The following is an 18,732-nucleotide window of genomic DNA, read 5'->3' as shown; positions in this document are numbered from 1 at the left end:
CGAGGTGTGGGATGACAAAATATTTACAACTGTTTAACCAGTCTCTCTTTCTACCATGGTTACTCAAGACTGAGTGTAACCATCTTTCCAATAAAACTTTAAACAATTGCGGTCTGCTCTGCTCTAGTGTCCTCACAAGCTACTGTATGTCACATTCATTTTGGTCTTTAAATTAAAGACGGAGACTGTAACATTAGGAAGATCTGACAACCTGGAAACTAATGCTTAGAATAGCACTGTATCATCAGTAAAAGTAGAGACTGCACCAGACAGTGAGGAGACACATCCCAGGCAGATCCAGAGCCATAGCTGATCCACTTGGACCAACTTAGCATTAGCACGGATAGCATGCCAGTGATAACATGCCAGTAGACCAGGTTGCACAGCACAGATTCCACCCAGGATACACAAGCCCAGTCCCGCTGCCCAATGTTTCATTACGGATTATGCACAACTGTTGAGACAGTTACATCCAACATATAGCATAAAAATACACCTTCAAAGGTAAGGGGGCAGAAATAACACAATTATATTTTACAGCAAGCTCAGTCGTGCTCTGTAGTCACCATGGCTGAAAATAATGGGACCACTAGTGTAATATTTAGACAGTGTGTTAGAGGTTTTACTGTCTTCAAGACTTGACAATTATTCTCATGCTTCAGTTTATCATAATTTTTTACGTTAGTTTTTTACGTTAAAGTTGGCTACATTTTGTTTTAATTTAACACAAATACGGGAACGTCTCAAAAAAGGCCTAGTTTGGTGTTTAAATTATTTCAAAGTAGGCCTACACAAGCATTCTGCACTTCTGTCAGTTGAATTCAGTTAGAAAAGGTAAAAAATAAAAAATTTAAAAAAAGATTAAAAAACTTTTACAAGTTTATAAATTGTGTAATGTTTTGCTGCTCCAGATTATTTTTCTGTACTAGAACAGATAGCAAAATGGTTCGTTTGATGGTAAAGCTGGCCGACCCCATGGTCTAGGGCCTAAACAAGGGGTCACCAACACGTTGATCGCGATCAACCCGTTGATCTTTGCGACTTTGCCGGTCGAGCGTGAGAATATTACAAAAATTATTACATCAGTGCCCTTCCCTCCCGGAGAATGACTCACAAGCACGTATTTTAAACTGAACACGCCTCGCCGCTCTTCAGGCACGCAACCCGCAAGATCCAACCAGGAGCTCAGTCCCCAAAACCCAGTCTGAGGTACCAGTGCACACACACCAGCTCGCCTCTCCCGCAAGCAACAAGCGTTGAGCGACAAGCGTGCAGCGGTTGAGAGAGCGAGAGAGGGAGTGAGAAACTACAGTGATGTGCATATGCACAAAACAGTAGTTATTGCACATGAATATGGCTCAGAATCTGCCTTTTTTAGCCTCAAAATTAAGGCACAAATATAACTTCATAGACGTGCATCTCCAAAACAATCTTCGTCAGGGCTGACTGTTGTAACGGATTGACTAGCCCCTCTCTCCTCAACCACCATCGCTCGCCTGTGAAACTAAGCCAACACGCCAAACAGAGTTGTGGTTTGCTCATAGTATACAGAATGCAGAATGCATATAATGATAATGACAGAAGAGGCTTTTCAAGCTCTGGTTTCTCCTTGGCACTATCACTAGCCATGACTCCCGCGAGCAAAGATTGGGTTGCACTGTATTTGTTTACGGAGAAGATGTGTGTCTATATCGCGAGACATTTGCTGTTCCTCACTCAATATGTACCAGGGGGAGCTTGGCATGCCTCTGTACCCGGACAAATACAGTGCGACCTTGGTTAGCGTGTTTTTTGGTTAATGCAAAAAAATTCACACCACAATTTTGCCTCTGTTTGCGTGCATTCTCCGGTTAGCGGACAATATGGCGCGCGTCTTGTCGTGTTATTAAATACATTGTGTGAGTTCTTCTGTATTTTTAAAATCAGAAAACATCTTTACTTGTTAGTATCCTATTAGCTAGCAAACAAAATGGCAACCGGAACTGGAAGTTACATTTCCCGTATATGTCATTAGTGGTTGACTCTAAAAAAGTTAACACAAAAAAACATGCATAAAACAATTCTAAATGCATATAAATAATCAATGACAAATGAACATTTAAGTTGACTCGTTCCTTCATTGAAGACTACTGTTCCCAAAGACAAGATGTGGCAGCGAGACACACCAGCGAGACACACCATAGACACCATCTTCCTGTTTTGTCATGATTGCATTCAATAGTGTTTCTCACCTTCGTTATCAAAAATGCTGCCATTTGCAACTTTCTTTGGCTCCATTTTGGGTTACAGAATTGAGGTGAGAAACACTATTGAATTCTAGAAACAACTCATGTCAAAACAGGAAGGTGGTGGTGGTTGATCTCGCTGCCACATCTCGTCTTTGGGAACGTTCACATCAAGAATTGCGTCTTCAATGAAGGTAAAAATAACCTTAAATGTTTATGTATCAGTCATCATTTATATGTATTTATATGCATTTTGAATTGTTTTCTGCATGTCCAATTATAACTGTAAAACTATAAAATGTGTTTTGGGTTAACATTTTTGGCTTTCTGGAACAAATTAATAGGATTTACATTATTTCTTATGGGAAAAATTGATTCGGTCAGCGTCCGTTTCAGTTGGAGTAAGAGTCTCTGGAACGAATTAGTGACACCAACCAAGGTTCCACTGTATTCCGTACAAAAGGAAAAAAAAATCAGATTACGAATATGCTACACCACCAGTTCTTAGTAGTTGAATGATATGTTGGCCAAAATTTGGCCAAAAACAGCCCTGTTGTTTTTTTTTGTTTTGTTTTTTTAAATCAACCCAAGGAGAGAACAGTGTAAACAAGCTGATTTGCTAATGTCAAAAATCAACATGTCTTTATAAATATTCAATATTATGCCCCCTTCATACAAATTAGTAATTTCTTGTTTCAGAGGGATGTCCTGGTAGTGCCCCCCCCAACATAATCATCATGTTAACTGGGAAAGGTACTAAAATCATTGTGTCATTCCTGCTGATGTCAGAGCAAAGCTGTACTGCAGACCTCCATCAACAGATGTTAGTCCAGATGGTTTACACAATAGACGTTAATCAAATTAGCTCTGCAGATGAACTGGCTTTCCCCCTCATTAAAAACAATTTGCTGCTCCAAGATAAGTTAGTGATCAAACATAAACCCTCAAGCTATACACTGTCCTGTATGAAAATGACAGTTAAATAAGTTGAATACATTGGCAACTTGTTTACCAAGTGACATACCTACACTCTTATTGTCAAGCCCAGAGACTATGTTGGAAGTAATAATTGTAAACACAAGACATTTTCAAGCTTGTCTGTTCACTGAATCCCCTGTGCTCGGCGTGCGCTGGCCTGACGTTCGCTACACAAACACGGAGGTGTGTCAGCTTCTTCTGCCAAAGGAACATACCATGACCTGAAGCATTCTCCAAAATTTGATGTCCCGTCAAATGAGAAAATCACAAGAGCCTCCTCTATAATCCGCATTCAAGAACTTAACTAGATCACTTCAAATTTTAATAGTTAATATTTTATCAAATCGCAGGGGTGGGCTTTTGCATTCTTAATGAATATAAGAAAGAAGAATGGGAACAAAGCACAAGAGTGAAGCAGACGTATAATGCCGTGTGTGGTATCTTATTTCAGTAGAAGGGGACATGAACACTTTCTTAGTTAAGTACAAGTTGAAAAAAATGGCCTGGATCTTGAAATGTAGCCAAATCCCTCTCGTAGTACAGTGGAACCTGAGGTGTGCAATTTGAAATTTGGCTGAATTATTGATTATTGTTGAAAAAAAATTCTCTAAAGGCCACCTTCAAACTAGGGGTGGGGGAAATCATCGATTCTTAGATGCATCGCGATGCGGACATTGACGATTATTAATCGATTCATAAATGTCAATAATTGATGCTGACGGAACAAAAAAAACGGAAACCAAAAGACGGAAAGCGGAAGTGCTGCCCGTACAGTTTATGGTGGTGCACCTAAGTGTAGTGGGTGCCACACACGAGAGGCACTAAACAACTGCAATTGCCGAAAACTCATCACCAATGCGTAGCAAACCCTGCACACGGGTCGCGACGAGCGGCTGTGACCAGCTACACTCGTGAGTGCTGATTTCACATTTCTCCCATGGTTTTGATTGGCTGTCAGATGTGGAGACAATTTGGGGGTGTCAAAGTAGTTCAGAGGAGGAAAAGCAGCCAGCGTTGATCGGGTACTCGTGCTAGTACCGGATCTTGCTAGTATTGAACATAAACTTACATGAATGTCCGTTTAAATTCATGTAAACTTACCCAATATATTTACTCTGGCGCCAAGGACTTCCCATGCCAAGAAATTATATATGGAAAAAAATGATGCTTGAAAAAATTGACAAACTACTGATCACAAAAAAAGATGAATCGAGATGCATCGATAATCGTTTTATCATCGCATCGCAGGCCTCTGAATCGTAAACGCATCGAATCGTGAGGTGGCCAGAGAGTCCCACCCCGACAAAGGTGCCTTCATAAATGGTTTAGAAATGGCCTAAAAATTATAAAATTAGGTAAGTATGTTGTTAATGCTTTATAAAAATAATAAATAATAATAATAATAATAAATTGCTATAAGACATAAGATAAGATTTAAGTCTGCCAATAGCTTGAAATACCTGAAACTGAGCCCCAACCTAATGTTAAAAACCGGAGTAACTGATTGATAACTGAGTGATTTAGAACCGTTTATTATTATTTACGACGTGTTTATAACATCGTTATTAAACTATTATAGACTATTTATAAATCTTTACGGCCATCCTTCTTGTAAAGAAGTGCAAGCGGTTCACAGTGGTTAACTTATTTTTACACTTGTAAGGACAGTTAATGTGAAAATATTCAGAGTTTCACCTATGATTTTTTAAAGCTGTGGTGGTGGGCCGCTGTGTCGTGTCACTGCTGCGTCTGCAATTTTTTTTTTTATTTTGACAAAACATTTATATGCCTTATTTATTTATTAACTTAACTTTTAACTTTAACAACCAGCAAAACATGAACTGAGAACATTGCAAAAGAAATTTAATGGCAAAGTTGTTGAGAGCACTTAAAGTGAGAGTCTAAAATGTCAAGCCTCCTTTTGTTACCTGACCTATTTAGTCCAATAGTACTGTGTGACTAGTACAAAAGTACAACATTTCATACCATTTGACACAAACCCAAATTTTATTTGATGCCTGTTTTAGAGTAATATGAATACATGGAAAATCAATTCTTCCACAATATATTTCTTAGTTCAAAATGACACAATGAATAAAATAACAATTTCAATATTTTGGTTATAGAAATCTGTCCTGTATAAACAGTATAATGAGAGTAGAGTCCAGGGTCATGATAGCACAGGTGTATCCAACTTTCCGCACTATTAAAGCTACTTGGACAAAAAGAAAGCAGAGGTGTGTTTTATGTGACTGCCAACATTTAAATTATACTTTAATAAAAAGCACATCTCCACTTAGTGTGCTCATTTGTCATTAAATGCAGGTGTCATGTTTGAACAGAACACTTATAAAAATACTAAGAGGTGAAGCAAATATTATTTGGTGAACTACTCAACATCGGCTGGTGAGCTACTGCTAGCATACGAGCTACCTGTTGGACACCCCTGTGATAGCATCACTATCTTAAAGCTGGGCACAATACATGTTTATGTTAGACAACTTTAAGTATTATATTGAAAACAAGAGAGCAAGATTCTTAAGCGAAACTTTAAAAAAAGCAAGCAAACTTGTGTCCCATGACCGTGTTAGCTACTTGTTAGTTGCGTGTGGAGCTAGCTAGCTGCCGCCAGAGAGGCAGCGAGAGCCAGGCAAAATGTGTAAACAATGATGCCAGAAAGTGAATGAGTTTGAAACCTGAGTGATCACGCACGCTGGCATAGATAAGCTGAGCCTGTGACAAGCTGTCGTCAATTGGCTACACATTTTATGGACTAGTTTCCATTCTCTCGATGATAAACAAAGTGAACGTCTATCTGGTCACACACCAGCAAGTGCCAACTGGGCGGACTGGCGATTCCGGTCTATGTTTATCAAAATAAAGCGCAGTTAAACATTTTTTTATGATATTTTAACTTGTTTTCAAACTAAGTGTGGTCAATATGTGCGGAAATAATAAACTATATATGTGTCTATATAGCATATATATCCATTCATACAACATATTACCATTGTTTTCAGGTTTTAAAAAAATAAAACCACGTTTTTTAATTTGTGGCAGCTTTTATTTTGTTGTGGCGCTGCGCCATAATCAATTACATGTAGTGGAAACACCGCAGTAGGTGACATGACAGGACACAATGAAACATGGCAGGAAGACTGTATGAAACTGGGAAGTGTGTATTTGTTTGTGTGTATGCACATTTTTCTAGGGTAAAATGTGGGTTGATGCAGATTAAGGAGACACCCTTCCTCCCAGATGAATGGTGGGCATTTTAATTACCGTACTCGGACATCACTACACGCGGGGGTTCATTACAGGAAAGAGAAAGCGGAAGTGAGAGGAAGATAAAAAAAAAAGGGAAGGCAAGATCTGTGTAGCAGGAGAGCGGATAAAAGGAACAGGATTTTAAAAAGGGGGAAGGGAGGATGTGCAGGAAACAAGTGCATGGAAAGCAAAACCATATAAGGAGTACATTGCGAACAATGCTGAGCCACACTTGAATAAGAGCAACTCCAACAGAGAATATGAAGAGTAATTGAACAAATCAGCTCCGGAGCACTACTCTTACAAGTACTGGACGTCAACAGAGGCAGGACATCCTGTCTTCTTGACACGGTGCACACATCAGGCCTAATGGGACCATGTAGCCAATGAATGCAGTAGACCGCTCTGATCACGTCAACATTTCCAGACAAGGGAGACGTAGAGAGCTAGTTACTAGGAAAGGGGCATTCACAAATGCAACATAAGCAGCAAGGTGTCTGCAGAGGCTGATGTTGAATTTCAGGTCAAAACAGAAGAAGAGCTGCCTTGCTTGCTCAGGGCTGACAGGAAAAACAATAGCTTCATCTGTGAAGTTTCTAAATGTCATGACATTTAAAATGAAATGGCATGAATATCATGTCTCTATGTAGCCACTCTTGCCTTCCTTCCAACACCTCCTACCATGGATTCCTTGACTTTTTCCTGGGTGGTTTTGATGCGAATGATATAAATTCCTAACATGCCACAACTTGTTCATACAAGACAGACACGAGCAGTGAAACAACTGAACAAGATAGCTTCAAGAGGCTGTTGGGCCGAAGCAAGTGACTGTATGATGCGATATGACAGCCTTTCATGTTGTGTTGTGAATGAGATGGCCTGTCAGGGCGCTGTGCCGCCCTCCGCCTTAGCTTGGATCACAACAAGAGACGTTAGCCCATGCACTTGCACTTGATCCACTTCAGGGCCGCTGGGTGGACAGCAGACATCATGTGCCTGAGTTCTCCAGCAGTAACACTATAAACAGGAGCAACAATAGGACAACACAAAGCACAGGTCCCTTATTGCATGCACACACAGTCCAAACAAGAGGTGCTATAAATATCCTCCTCACTTGACCAAGACATGCTACACAGTAGATGATGGTTAGGGTGGTCTGTGCCACAGAAAGTTGCTTGCTTATCATTCTCATTAACAAACTGTTGGGGCTGATTTCATCGAGCCCCAGAAGCAATTGCAACAAAAGGCGGCAACACAACAAACTCTGTCATTTGTACTTATTGTTTTCTTTAAAAAGGAGATAATAGGTTTGTGAACAATAAACCGATGTGAGCGGATATCTGGTTTGACAAGCGAGAGATTCGGCTGCACCTTTAGCAGCCTCCTGTATCGATAAGAATCAGCCAAAAATCCTTACATTAATCGACTGTGGAACCATGCACCCGGTATCGCGAGAGAGTCCTTTAAACAACGCAAAAGCCTGGGCTGCTGACAAAAGGATTGTTGCAAATGCTCCATGGCTGACCATGACTGAAGATGAGAATGGACGTAAATAGTAGCAGCCGTGCGAACGCTAGCTAGCTCGTCACCACGAAAGAGTTTCAGCACATCAGCAAAATAAATAAATACACAGTTTGGAACATCTTTGAATTTTACAAGGAGGACGAAAAACTCTACAAAAGTCACGCCATTTGTAGACTATGCAGAGCAGCTCTGCAGTTCAAAGAAAGCGTGACATATCTTGACCAGCTAGACCAACAGAGGTGAGTATGTTCACTTTTTCGCTTTATTTACTTTTACAATGTTCCACCTTTGTTACCTACCTGGAGCGTTGAAAACACCACGCCCGGTCTGAAATGTTACACGCTTATTGTTGTTATGACATTTTGAGTATGGGAGTGTTTACTTTTCCAAGCTAAAACAGCATTTTCATTGCATTTTCATTGAAGACACTCCCGGTAATGCCACATCACATACACATGAATGCACAGGCGGAAGTGCACAAGGATACGGCGGAAGAAAAATTTAACTGAGTGTTTTGTGAGGTCTGATTTTTTGAGGAGGCATTTTTGTGACGCAAATGTATTACTCTTTTGAACGCATATTGTTTTGAGAAGCCAAACTCTTTACTTGCATGTCTCCACCAACTAAGCAGAACTACGCTCCTCGTCACGAATCTCCGGCCAGAAGTGGACTCACGGGACTAATTGGGGGGGGGGGGGGGGGGCGGGGGGGGGGGGTAAGTCACTGTTGCTGTAGTACACTGCTGATGGGGATGTAAAAAAAATCCTAACTCTCCCTTTAATTTATGCATTTGCACACTTTAGTATAATAGACCAGGTGTTAAGAATGCCGACTAATTATTTTCTAAGTAGCTCGTGGGAATGCATCAAATAGAGTTGAAAGAAATTATTTTCTTCAATTTTTTTTTTTTTTCTACATCCAATCCGTTTGGTCTGGTGGTGTATTTCCTGTAGCAAAGTAGGTCACAGGCTTTGAAACAAGCTGCTCTCTGTCCCCTCCAGGAGCACAAGGACACGGGGAAGTGGAAAGACAGGACAGTTCCTGCAAAGCAGAAGCAAATCACACCACTGGACAACAATCAGCTTGTCAAAGCCAGTATCTGTCTACCTAAACCTTTATAACACATTTATTAAAAGTCCAATATTTCTGTGGCTGTATTTCTCAAAAGAGAGCAGATCTGGGACCAGTCAAACCTGTGCCAACCTGCTGAGCATTGAAACACTATTCCTGATATAGGAGCAGAGTGTTATCTCAGCCTGCAGCCACACTGACAATACAGCCTCCTTTAAAAAAAATCAAGACACATGAAACACAAATAAAGAGAACATTGGATCACTATTTTAGTTGTGCCTTATTCCTGTTAGTACAACAAATCAATGATTTTGAAATTACCGTGAAGGGACGAGGTCTACTATACAAAAACAAACTCATAAGTGTTAGACTTGAATTATTTCATTACCACATGCATACTTATTTCTCGACCAGCCGCAAACAACTACAGAGATGTTAGTATATTTGGACGCGTCCCTTTCGGCTCCGACGTCTCACTGAGGAAGTCAACATAAATAGGCAGTGTGTGACTAACACTGTGTGTGTGACCTGCACTGATGGTTAGTGGTACACAATGCTCTTGACTGCCAGCAAGGCAAAGAGGTCGGTAAGGGCACTTCCTGTCATGAAACACGCCCTTAGCAAGTAGAGGAGCGGCCACAACAAACAAGGGCTTACACAGTGACTACGCAGCTGCTAATCCAAGTCAAAACATAAACAGATCATTATCAGGTTTTTGCATATCATGGCCTAAATATTTTTTTTCCTCACTGGTATATTTGTTTCCACATGACGCCAGTAGGTACTTAGAGGATGCGTGGCGCATCAAGACCCACAGGAGATGACATGACGGTTGGCTGCCTACAGAGCTGTCACTGCTCTCTAAAGCCTGCTCGTCAAACCGCCTGTCCACACCAGCACACTGAGATCTGAAGAGTGGATGTGTGGACCATATGGTTCAGAGCCCTGCAGCCCTGCAGCAAGTTTACTTCAAAGTCAAACAGATGGACAAACCCTGGAGGAGGCTATGAGGGATTCCTTAAAAAACTCAACATTACAATCATCCAGTGTGGGTTTGTCCCTGGAAGGCCTACGTCACTCCACATCTAACTCTTAATAACAAGTGAAGGTACTTGATGGCAGACTTCCAATATTATTAATGTCACAAAACTTCATGTGTAAAAGGATACAAATCGGGTAGCAGAGATGATGTTTTTTGTTTTTTTTATGTCGGATGCTACATCCCATAAGCATCCCATGTAGTTATTTGCTAACTGACACAGTTACACCACAAGTCTCTGCTTTTCTTATTGATCACGGCTGCAAAATAGCCCACGAAGTGAAAAACACGATTGAATTCAAGAACCAACTCATAGCAAAGTATGAAGGTGTCATCCGTGTGGATATCAGTTCTCCTACTCCCTCAAATCACAGTGGCCCACATGTCACTTATCCAGCTTTTCTATTGATGCAAACAATGTGCCAACCTAAATTTAGATAGTAGTCGTGAATCTAGGCTACATCAGATCCCATTTAAGAAGTACGTCGTCCACGCCCACTTTGTGAGTGACATTTCCAACGCTGCGGCGACCGAACTGACAGCACTCTGGGGAGTCGCATCTTCATTTCAAAACATTGCCACTAAAATGACAGTGTGGCAAATCAGAGAGAGAGAGGTAGCAGAGCTGAAATGCTGAAAGGTACTGATCGTCAAACTTTGAGAGGCCGGGCTTACTTTGGAGGCTGTTTGACATTCATGTCTTGTTCGCACAGGCCCTGAGCTCATCTTTGCCAGAAACTTTAAGGGGGCGAGGTCAATCAATGCTTGCGTCACGAGAAAATTAAACACAATAAGAAAGCACTTAAAATCATAGCTCCTTGAGCTGTCTTAGTAATAAGCGGGTGACCAAAATTTACAATCTGCATTGATCCACTCTGCTGCAAACTCGGCCACCTTTTAAACTGTCAATACATGACACGCTGTAGCTTCCTACGTGGTTTGCCACTGTAAGAGAGAGAGAGAGCGTGGGTGGAGCAAGAAAGAGTGTGAATTGTGGCTTAGGCTCAGTGCTTTCATGTTGTCTGATCCCCCCACCCTCCCCAAGCCTGACACCCTGCCTGCACTCTGCTCCCACGGCTGGTTCACACTGCGTATAGAACAATCAACCGTGTAGTCCCATGCCATGCAGCTTTTGGATGAGGAAAAAGCAACACTGCCTGGTGGGATGAGAGACCAAAGTGAAAGAAAGGGAAGAGAGTTGTCTGTAGGCCCAGTGGAAGGTTTCAAGTTGCTGCTAGCTCATCACATGAGAAGAGGGACTCTTCTTAGCTAAAAATACATGAAGGATTTCTCATCTGCGTGGTGGATGAATCTTTTCAACTCTTAGAGACTTTAACTGAATAGTCACACCCATACAATACACCCATGTGCAAATACAATACAGTCAAACCTCGTTTTTGTATGCCCCAGTTTTTGTACGATTCGTTCTTTGTCAAAAATTTGCCAGAATTCTGTTTTCGTACACTGTTTCTGTTTTCATACGGTATTGCACGTAACAAACCAGTCCATTGGGCCTGCACTGTATCGTTCCGTGAACTCGAGTGCCCAAAGCCCCAAACAAAGCACGTACCATTGCTGACTCACTGTCCAAGCATTTTTTTTTTTTAATTGAGTGTTTATGTTAAATAACCTGCCCTGGGGCCAAAGAAAGTTGCTAAGTGCCAGCACCTTGATCAAAAAGTTGAGAAACACTATTGAATTTGATCTCGCCAGGTTGGGAAATTCCCATCATCAATAAATTCCATCCATTCGTCATTTAAAATTATTTCACATTGTTTTCTGCATGTAAAACTATAATTATTCTCTATGAAAATGCATTTTTTGGGAATACTTTTCCATGTCTGGAATGTACTAATTGGATTATTAAGATTATTGAAATTGTCTTGGTTTTAGTGCATTTTGGTTTTCGTTGTACCTTTTGGAATTAATTAATAACGAAGACCGAGGTACCGCTGTATTGGCTTACTGTATGTTTTCTATGTGCTGGAACACCAGAACTATTTAGAAGCCCCGGCTAAAACCATGATATTTACAACCCCCATGACATGGACATATTACCGGATTGTGCAACATTCTTTTTTTAAGCAACCACTTCAAGGAGCGCGACGTAAACTGAGGAGGCATCCTCAAATATTGACTGGATATAGAATGACCAATATTTTTTGCCAAGTGTCACCCCCCATCAGGAGCAGATCAAATGAGATGTTCTGTTGTGGGACAGTAGGGTCCGAATGATTAAAACAAAATAGCACAAACTGCCCTGTTTGCTGCAAAATTGTGTTCTTTAATACTATAGCATTCATGTCCATCTTCGGCTTTCTAAATGCATCCTCATTCTCTCATGCTATATCAGCATGCACCAAACCCAGTTCCTTAAATGCACTTTATAAATTCCTTCTAAACTTAACTTTACGGGTGGCAGCTCAGACTTGTAAATACATATGACCACAAAGTCAGCATGGCCAAAAAAGTCCTAACTGCTGTGATGTGATGGCTTAATTAGCCTACATCTGAGGTTTCCCTTCTCTTTTTAATTACAGCACAATGTTTCACTCAAGGGAGTATTTGCCTTACATACTTCAACTTGAAAAAGATCACACAGTCACTATAAGATCCCAAAGTGAACTGATTGTTAAAATGTGGTGCAAATAGTAAAAAAGAAATCTGGACTACCACATTTTAAGAACATCAGTCCTGCAACATACACACACCACTTGTGGGGCAGTAAAACTGATCACTGGCGTTAAATGCCTGTTTATATTGTTGTCGTTTTCATAGCTTTTCAACCACCACTCTTCACATTCCATTCCTCTTCATTCTAATCAAATGTCCAAATCTAATTAATCGTTCTCCTGTGAGCATGACAAGTTAGAGGACCGTAAAGGGGTCAGTCAAATCTGGTTCGACCACCAGATAATAAACACGAAAAACCATTGGACTTTTCGTCATGAACCTGAAGGCAACATTTAATTAGATGACCACGCGGGGCCTTTCAGCTTGTATGATCGTACTGTTTTTACAGTAGATCAACTGACACATATGGACGTTTTTTAACCCAAACATGCCTTCCGAAACATGCTATAATGCTAACGCGCCCACACACGTACACATGTTGTTGCCATGCTGATGTAAAGAAGGGCGACATTTACCTAAATCATCCATGTTGGCCGGTCAATGCTGTTAGAGCCGCAATGTTCCCGCTCCGTCGAGCACAGCTTGGACTGCCCGCGCCGATGTAGCGTCCACTCGTCCAATGTGCTTGCAAAATGCGTTGAAGTTTTCAAGTTGCCCTCTCACTCGGTGAGCTTCGAGCACACTCATCGCCAGACACCCCCGGCAGAGAGGAGTCTCCGGTAAGATCCAGCCCCCATGACTGCTCCCTGCCCGCCTGCAGTCCACAAGCTGAATACAAGGCTGCCGACGCCATCTTGTGGCAGGTAAGACAAGTGGCAGTGTGCCATCATGGTGGCCTAAAGCTAACTTTACTAAAGATGTCTATTGTAGCGTAAAATCATCAAAATATTTCACTTTCTGTAGAAACTACTCTATGGAACCCTACTTCCTTAGTACACTTGGCCTCTTACATCCTAGCAAAAAGAAACATTTACAGGCGAACTTAATTTGACCTCTAAACTTTTGAATGTCTCCAACTGTTGAATCTTTTAGTACTTTTTGTACTTATGAGTATTGTATATAAGTTGTTTTCTTCGGGTGAAAACAATACACAACAAAATATAGACAAGACAAACTTGATTTATTATTATTTATTTACAATTTATTATTATTATTTATTTACAATATAAAGCAGTAAGTCCAGACGCCCTCTCCACAGTACAACAACTGTTCTTGTGGAGTGTTTTGCATTCGGAATAAGGCTGTGAAAAGCTTGTCCCTTATACAGGACAAAATTTGAATTTGTGGGTCTCAGCAGGATATGTGTGGAACTGTGTTGGTTGTTATAGCTCACCCTCACCACTAGGGAGGCGCCAGAGTGCCAGGTGTGTTCACTGTGCAGTACCTACTTGGCTCAGTGAATCTCACAAAAATTACTACAGCCCTCACATTTCAGCAACCATGTTATTATATGTTCTCAGGAGACAATACTATGAATACAATCAAATGACTAACATATAATTCAAGAGTAGTCAGTAATCCTTGACCGTAATAAGTGAATTTCCGCAATGTGTAGAGGACAGGAAGTGAGGTCAGGGTTCAAAGTTGAAGTTTAGCTGGTCATAGATTACAGCCATAACAGTAGCCGATGTTATTATTATGATGATTATTATTATGATTATTAAGTTATTATTATTATTGTGTCTGTTGTGAGATCATTTAAACCTGCAATGAAAGCCTGTTGGAGCCGCACGGTGGCCGAGTGGTTAGCATGTTGGCCACACATTCAGGAGATCGGGAAGATGTGGGTTTGAATCCCCGTAGGGCATATCTATGTGGAGTTTGCATGTTTTCTCCGGTAACTCCGGTTTCCTCCCACATTCCAAAAACACGCATGTTAGGTTAATTGGCGACCCTAAATTCATATCATCAAATTAATTAAAAATATTAGTCAACGACAACACAACTGAACACAAAATACAGTTTTTAAATGAAAATGTTTATCATTAAGGGAGAAAAAAATACAAACCTTTGTGAAAAAATGATACGGGTTCATTTTTGGAAAACCCTCCATTGTGGCTGAATTACATCAATTTTGCAGAGGTGAGCGGGACAAAATTCCTCCACGCCACTGCATGTTTGAAAAAGCATGCCAGAGTGAAGCCGCGATGTGGCGAGGGACGACCGTATAGGTCTGTTCTCTGAAAATGAATATATCACGATATCATCCCTATCTTCTTGACATTGACATGAAGTAAGAGTGAAGGGATTGCGCACGAATGACTGTACTCGAGCAAAGAGAGCAAGCGTCGACCGCTTTGTTCAGAGGGCAGGAAGAAGACCGTAATTGTTTGCAGTTGACCCACCCCAGCATGCTGTTCAGCAGGGTAGGTATGGGTGACAAGGATCACTGGGTGGCATCCCGTTGTGAGCTTTGCACTCAGGCCCTCAGTATCACATTATCCTCTTCACATCATCACTGCCCTAAAATAACAACAGGCTTTTGTCCCCCTAAAGCCCTCCATCCCTGCGTTAGGAGCCAAACATTTTTATGTCAGCACGTAATACACACGCATCATCCACTGTGCATGTGTGAGAGCACACCATGAGGGGCTCATCGTGATCTCTGTGGGATTTCATCCACTAGTCACTACCTAACATGGCGTTAAAAGGGCAGCGGGTATGTATACCTTCAATATACAAACCGTCAGTACAGTAGATGCCTACTGCCAATAAATGATGACTTCATTTAATATTAGTCATCTTGAGTAATTGAAATTGTTTTTTTTTGTTTTGTTTATCACAAATTACTGTAAGTTTGTACAGTGTAAAGAAATATTTATTGTACGGATTGAATAATTCTGAGTGGAACTGTATGTGGAAAATTGTCACAAAAAAGTTAATTACAGACCCAGTAATAATTAGAAAAATATATACATAATACAAATAATAAAATCAGCAATTTATTTATTTATTTTTTAACTCAAGTAACCGAAAAGTATCCAGAGCGTAAAGACATAATGAGAAATGACGCTGGAAAGTACTTAATTAAAAACTTTTATTTGACAAACAAGCACAGACCTGATGGATATCTTCATTGAAAAAAAAAATAAAAACAAGGATGGGACTAACGTGAAATGTGGTGTAGGTTCTGGCATATGTCCATTGTTTGGGGAGGGTCTGGTCTTGATCCAATTGTGTGATCTTGCAGCAAAGAAGCTATGGCACCAGCATACATTGACCACAGTCCATAAATTTCCTAACGTCTCTGTCCTTTTAAGAGACGCATCATTCCTGGTCTTTTTCCTCTCCGTGGGTGATGATGTGCACCAGGTTCTTGTAGTCCAGGTTCCCTGCCACATCTGGGGGGAAGGCAGCAAACATCTGCTCCATCTAAAAGCACATGTTTGCATCACATTCACATCACAGTCACAATGTGGATTATCTGTGTACCTCTTCTAGGGTGAATCGGTCTGCTTGTGTTGTCAGCATTTGTGTCACGCTGCGGAACGGCAAAGACATCAGTTTATCATCGTGTGTGTGTGTTTTCGTGTGTGTGTGTGTGTGTGTTTTCTTACTAGTCCTTCCTCAGCACACCTTTCCCCTCAGGGTCAAACACTTTAAACGCATTGAGGATGGTCTCTTCTGGATCAGCACCTACAGACACACAGCCATTAGACTGCATTCAACTTACTTTTTGTCCTTTTTCATTGTTACCTTTCAGTTTCTCCCCAAACATGGTGAGAAAGATGGTGAAGTTGATTGGGCCTGGAGCTTCTTTGAGCATCTCATCAATCTCTTCCTGTTTCACATTCAGGCGTCCTATGGCGACCAACATTCAACACTTAAGCTAAGTAGACATCATGCATGTTGCGTAAAAAAAACATCCAAATACAGTGGGACCTCCAACGTAGAACACAATTTCTTCCGTGCTGCTGGTTGACTTCTAAGTTGTTCTACATAGTGAATTAATTATTAACTGTACAGGCAATGTTTGAGTAAATGAAGACAATTTAAGCACAGTATAATACACCTGAATACGACTACCATGAAGTAAAACTAGCCACACTTTGAACATGCCTCGCATAATGGAGAGGGTGCAAGAAGGTGTTTAGAATGACTGCATTCACATTAGCATGTACTTGATATTTAATGAACTGTATGGCTCATATTGGATTAACCTAAATTAATCCTATATTCCGATGTCGCAGTAAATTCCATTCCTGGTTCTACGGTTATTATCACACTTTTCCTCTTTGCCATCCCTGGTGCCCTTTTTTGGCCAAAGCCAAAGAAAAAGTGAGTATCACAAGATTTACCGATATCTCGCCTGGTGTCGCACATGATTATGGTTTGAATTCCAAATATTGTTTGACTGTTGAGGCATATTTGTCCTGAAACTTGTAGCTGAACTTTTGCAGTGTTTGACTTGGCAGGTTCCACTGTACATAAATATTTTACATTTATTATATTTCAAAAATATATTTATTATAAAGTATTTTCTTGAATTAGATTTATTATATACCTTTCTTTACAAATTGTCTGGGAGAAATCACTCCCACTCTACTGTCTTGTAGTGAGTGAAGCAGAGTTTCAGTTAGCAAATATGCTTTCTTGCACTATAAAGGGCTGGCAACTTTGTATTCCACCCACTTGCAAAAGCAGCAGATGCCTTTTAACACTAAACAATAGTGACACAACATTGCCCTTAAACGTGCTGCCAACACACCAAGTGCTGCAAAAGTGTCCCTCAGGTCGTTCTTGTCGATGAAACCGTCTCTGTTCTGGTCCATGATGGTGAAGGCCTGAGAGGAGGAGGAGGAGAGAGAAGGTTCCAGAAAACAAAAGAACATGATGATCTCCATTGTGGCTGCTGGTGTGTAAAACCCAAGGGATGGTGAGCGTTTTAATCCTGGCATCCAGCACATGACGACGCTGTCTGGATGTTTAGCCAAAGCGGCATACCAGCAGGGAGCTGCTGTCAAGGCTGGGACAGGTGCTCCATGGACAAAAGATACACTTGTGGAGCTAGCAAATACTAGTATTTATGTCATGTTTACACAACTAGTTAAGCAGCTTCAACTCACCTCCTTGAATTCCTGAATCTGGGCCTGCTCAAACATGGAGAACACGTTGGAATTGGCTCCCTCTGCTGTCCTCTTCTTGGCTTTTTTGGGGGCCTTCAGACATGTCAAAAGTAGCAATACGGCGCAGTTGCATAAACTGTGACCACAAAATGCTTTTTACTGGGACACGATATTAGCACAAAACAACAAAATAGAGCATAAAACGTACTAACAAACATGGTCAAAGATACCAAGCCATTATGATGGGCACAAACACAAAATGACAACATCCTAATAAAGACTAGTCCATTTGTCTTGTTTAAATGAACTAGACATGGAAACAGTTGTAGCTGTCTTTGCTCCATCAAACACACACAGACAGTAACTTACCATGGCTGAGCAGCTGTGAGGTGAGACCAACAATGATGCCAGTGAACAATGGGGATGATGGGGGGTGTCCTTTTGTAGCCCCCAAGCTCTGTGCTCCACTGGACGATATTTATAAACAATGTCCTCTTAAGGAAGTGACAGGTAAATGATGGTTTGACACGCTTTGTATGCACACACACACACACACACAAACGCCCGTGTTTTCATGGGCAGAGAGCTGAATAACAGGATTAGAATATCCAAAGCAGATTGAAGGTTAAAGTATCACCTTCTCAGTATCCACACAACATTGTTTGAACTACAGTGTGTCAACTGTGAACTATATGCATGAATTTGTTTGTGATATCATTAGATATCAGTAGAATCAGCCAGGTTCATATCACCAAGTAACTTTTGCTGCTACGACAAGCTCTTCAACAATATTTCATTTATACACTATTTTCTCCATATTTACTTGCAAAACAGTGTGACGTAAGATTTGCTTCCTGATGGTCGTATTAGTTATTTATTCCAAGTGATGAAATACTAGTATTGTACATACAATAACTGAAGCATTATT

The 18,732-nt window shown here is 40.8% G+C and overlaps 2 protein-coding genes and 1 long non-coding RNA gene across 4 annotated transcripts in view; 1 reads left to right on the top strand and 2 right to left on the bottom strand.

The window, feature by feature from the left end:
- The window catches only part of LOC129186392 (paxillin-like), a 25,594-nt gene extending 12,110 nt beyond the window's left edge, over positions 1-13,484 (bottom strand). The window contains exon 1 of one of the 2 annotated variants that reach the window (XM_054784637.1): positions 13,254-13,484. In XM_054784637.1, coding sequence (XP_054640612.1) covers positions 13,254-13,266 — 13 coding nt within the window. In that variant the 5' untranslated portion in view covers positions 13,267-13,484. The remainder of the gene's footprint in view (positions 1-13,253) is intronic. The other variant, XM_054784638.1, reaches the window with a different exon arrangement.
- On the top strand, positions 12,956-18,732 carry LOC129186394 (uncharacterized). Its single transcript, XR_008572234.1, has 3 exons — positions 12,956-13,541; positions 16,442-17,016; positions 17,521-18,732. It is a non-coding gene; the product is annotated as an uncharacterized LOC129186394 (long non-coding RNA).
- Positions 15,779-18,242, bottom strand: LOC129186393 (myosin regulatory light chain 2, ventricular/cardiac muscle isoform). The gene is made up of 7 exons (XM_054784639.1): positions 18,174-18,242; positions 17,805-17,897; positions 17,447-17,522; positions 16,435-16,539; positions 16,296-16,374; positions 16,171-16,219; positions 15,779-16,110 (listed from the first exon to the last, which is right to left on the bottom strand). The coding sequence occupies exons 1-7, from the start codon at positions 18,174-18,176 to the stop codon at positions 16,006-16,008; spliced, it is 510 nt and encodes a 169-aa protein (XP_054640614.1). The 5' UTR covers positions 18,177-18,242; the 3' UTR covers positions 15,779-16,005.

This window comes from Dunckerocampus dactyliophorus, chromosome 8 (assembly GCF_027744805.1).
Source record: "Dunckerocampus dactyliophorus isolate RoL2022-P2 chromosome 8, RoL_Ddac_1.1, whole genome shotgun sequence".
Taxonomy (NCBI): Eukaryota; Metazoa; Chordata; class Actinopteri; order Syngnathiformes; family Syngnathidae; genus Dunckerocampus; species Dunckerocampus dactyliophorus.
Note: the sequence above shows the minus strand (reverse complement) of the source record. Positions and strands in the feature narration are given on the sequence as shown.

What these genes read in the sequence shown, in the direction of transcription:
- LOC129186393 (XM_054784639.1), bottom strand. An exon ending in GGACACTTTTGCAGCACTTG is followed by an intron (nt 16,540 to 17,446) that starts GTGTGTTGGCAG and finishes TGGTCGCCATAG; the next exon opens with GACGCCTGAATGTGAAACAG. An exon ending in GGTGTGCTGAGGAAGGACTA is followed by an intron (nt 16,220 to 16,295) that starts GTAAGAAAACAC and finishes GCCGTTCCGCAG; the next exon opens with CGTGACACAAATGCTGACAA.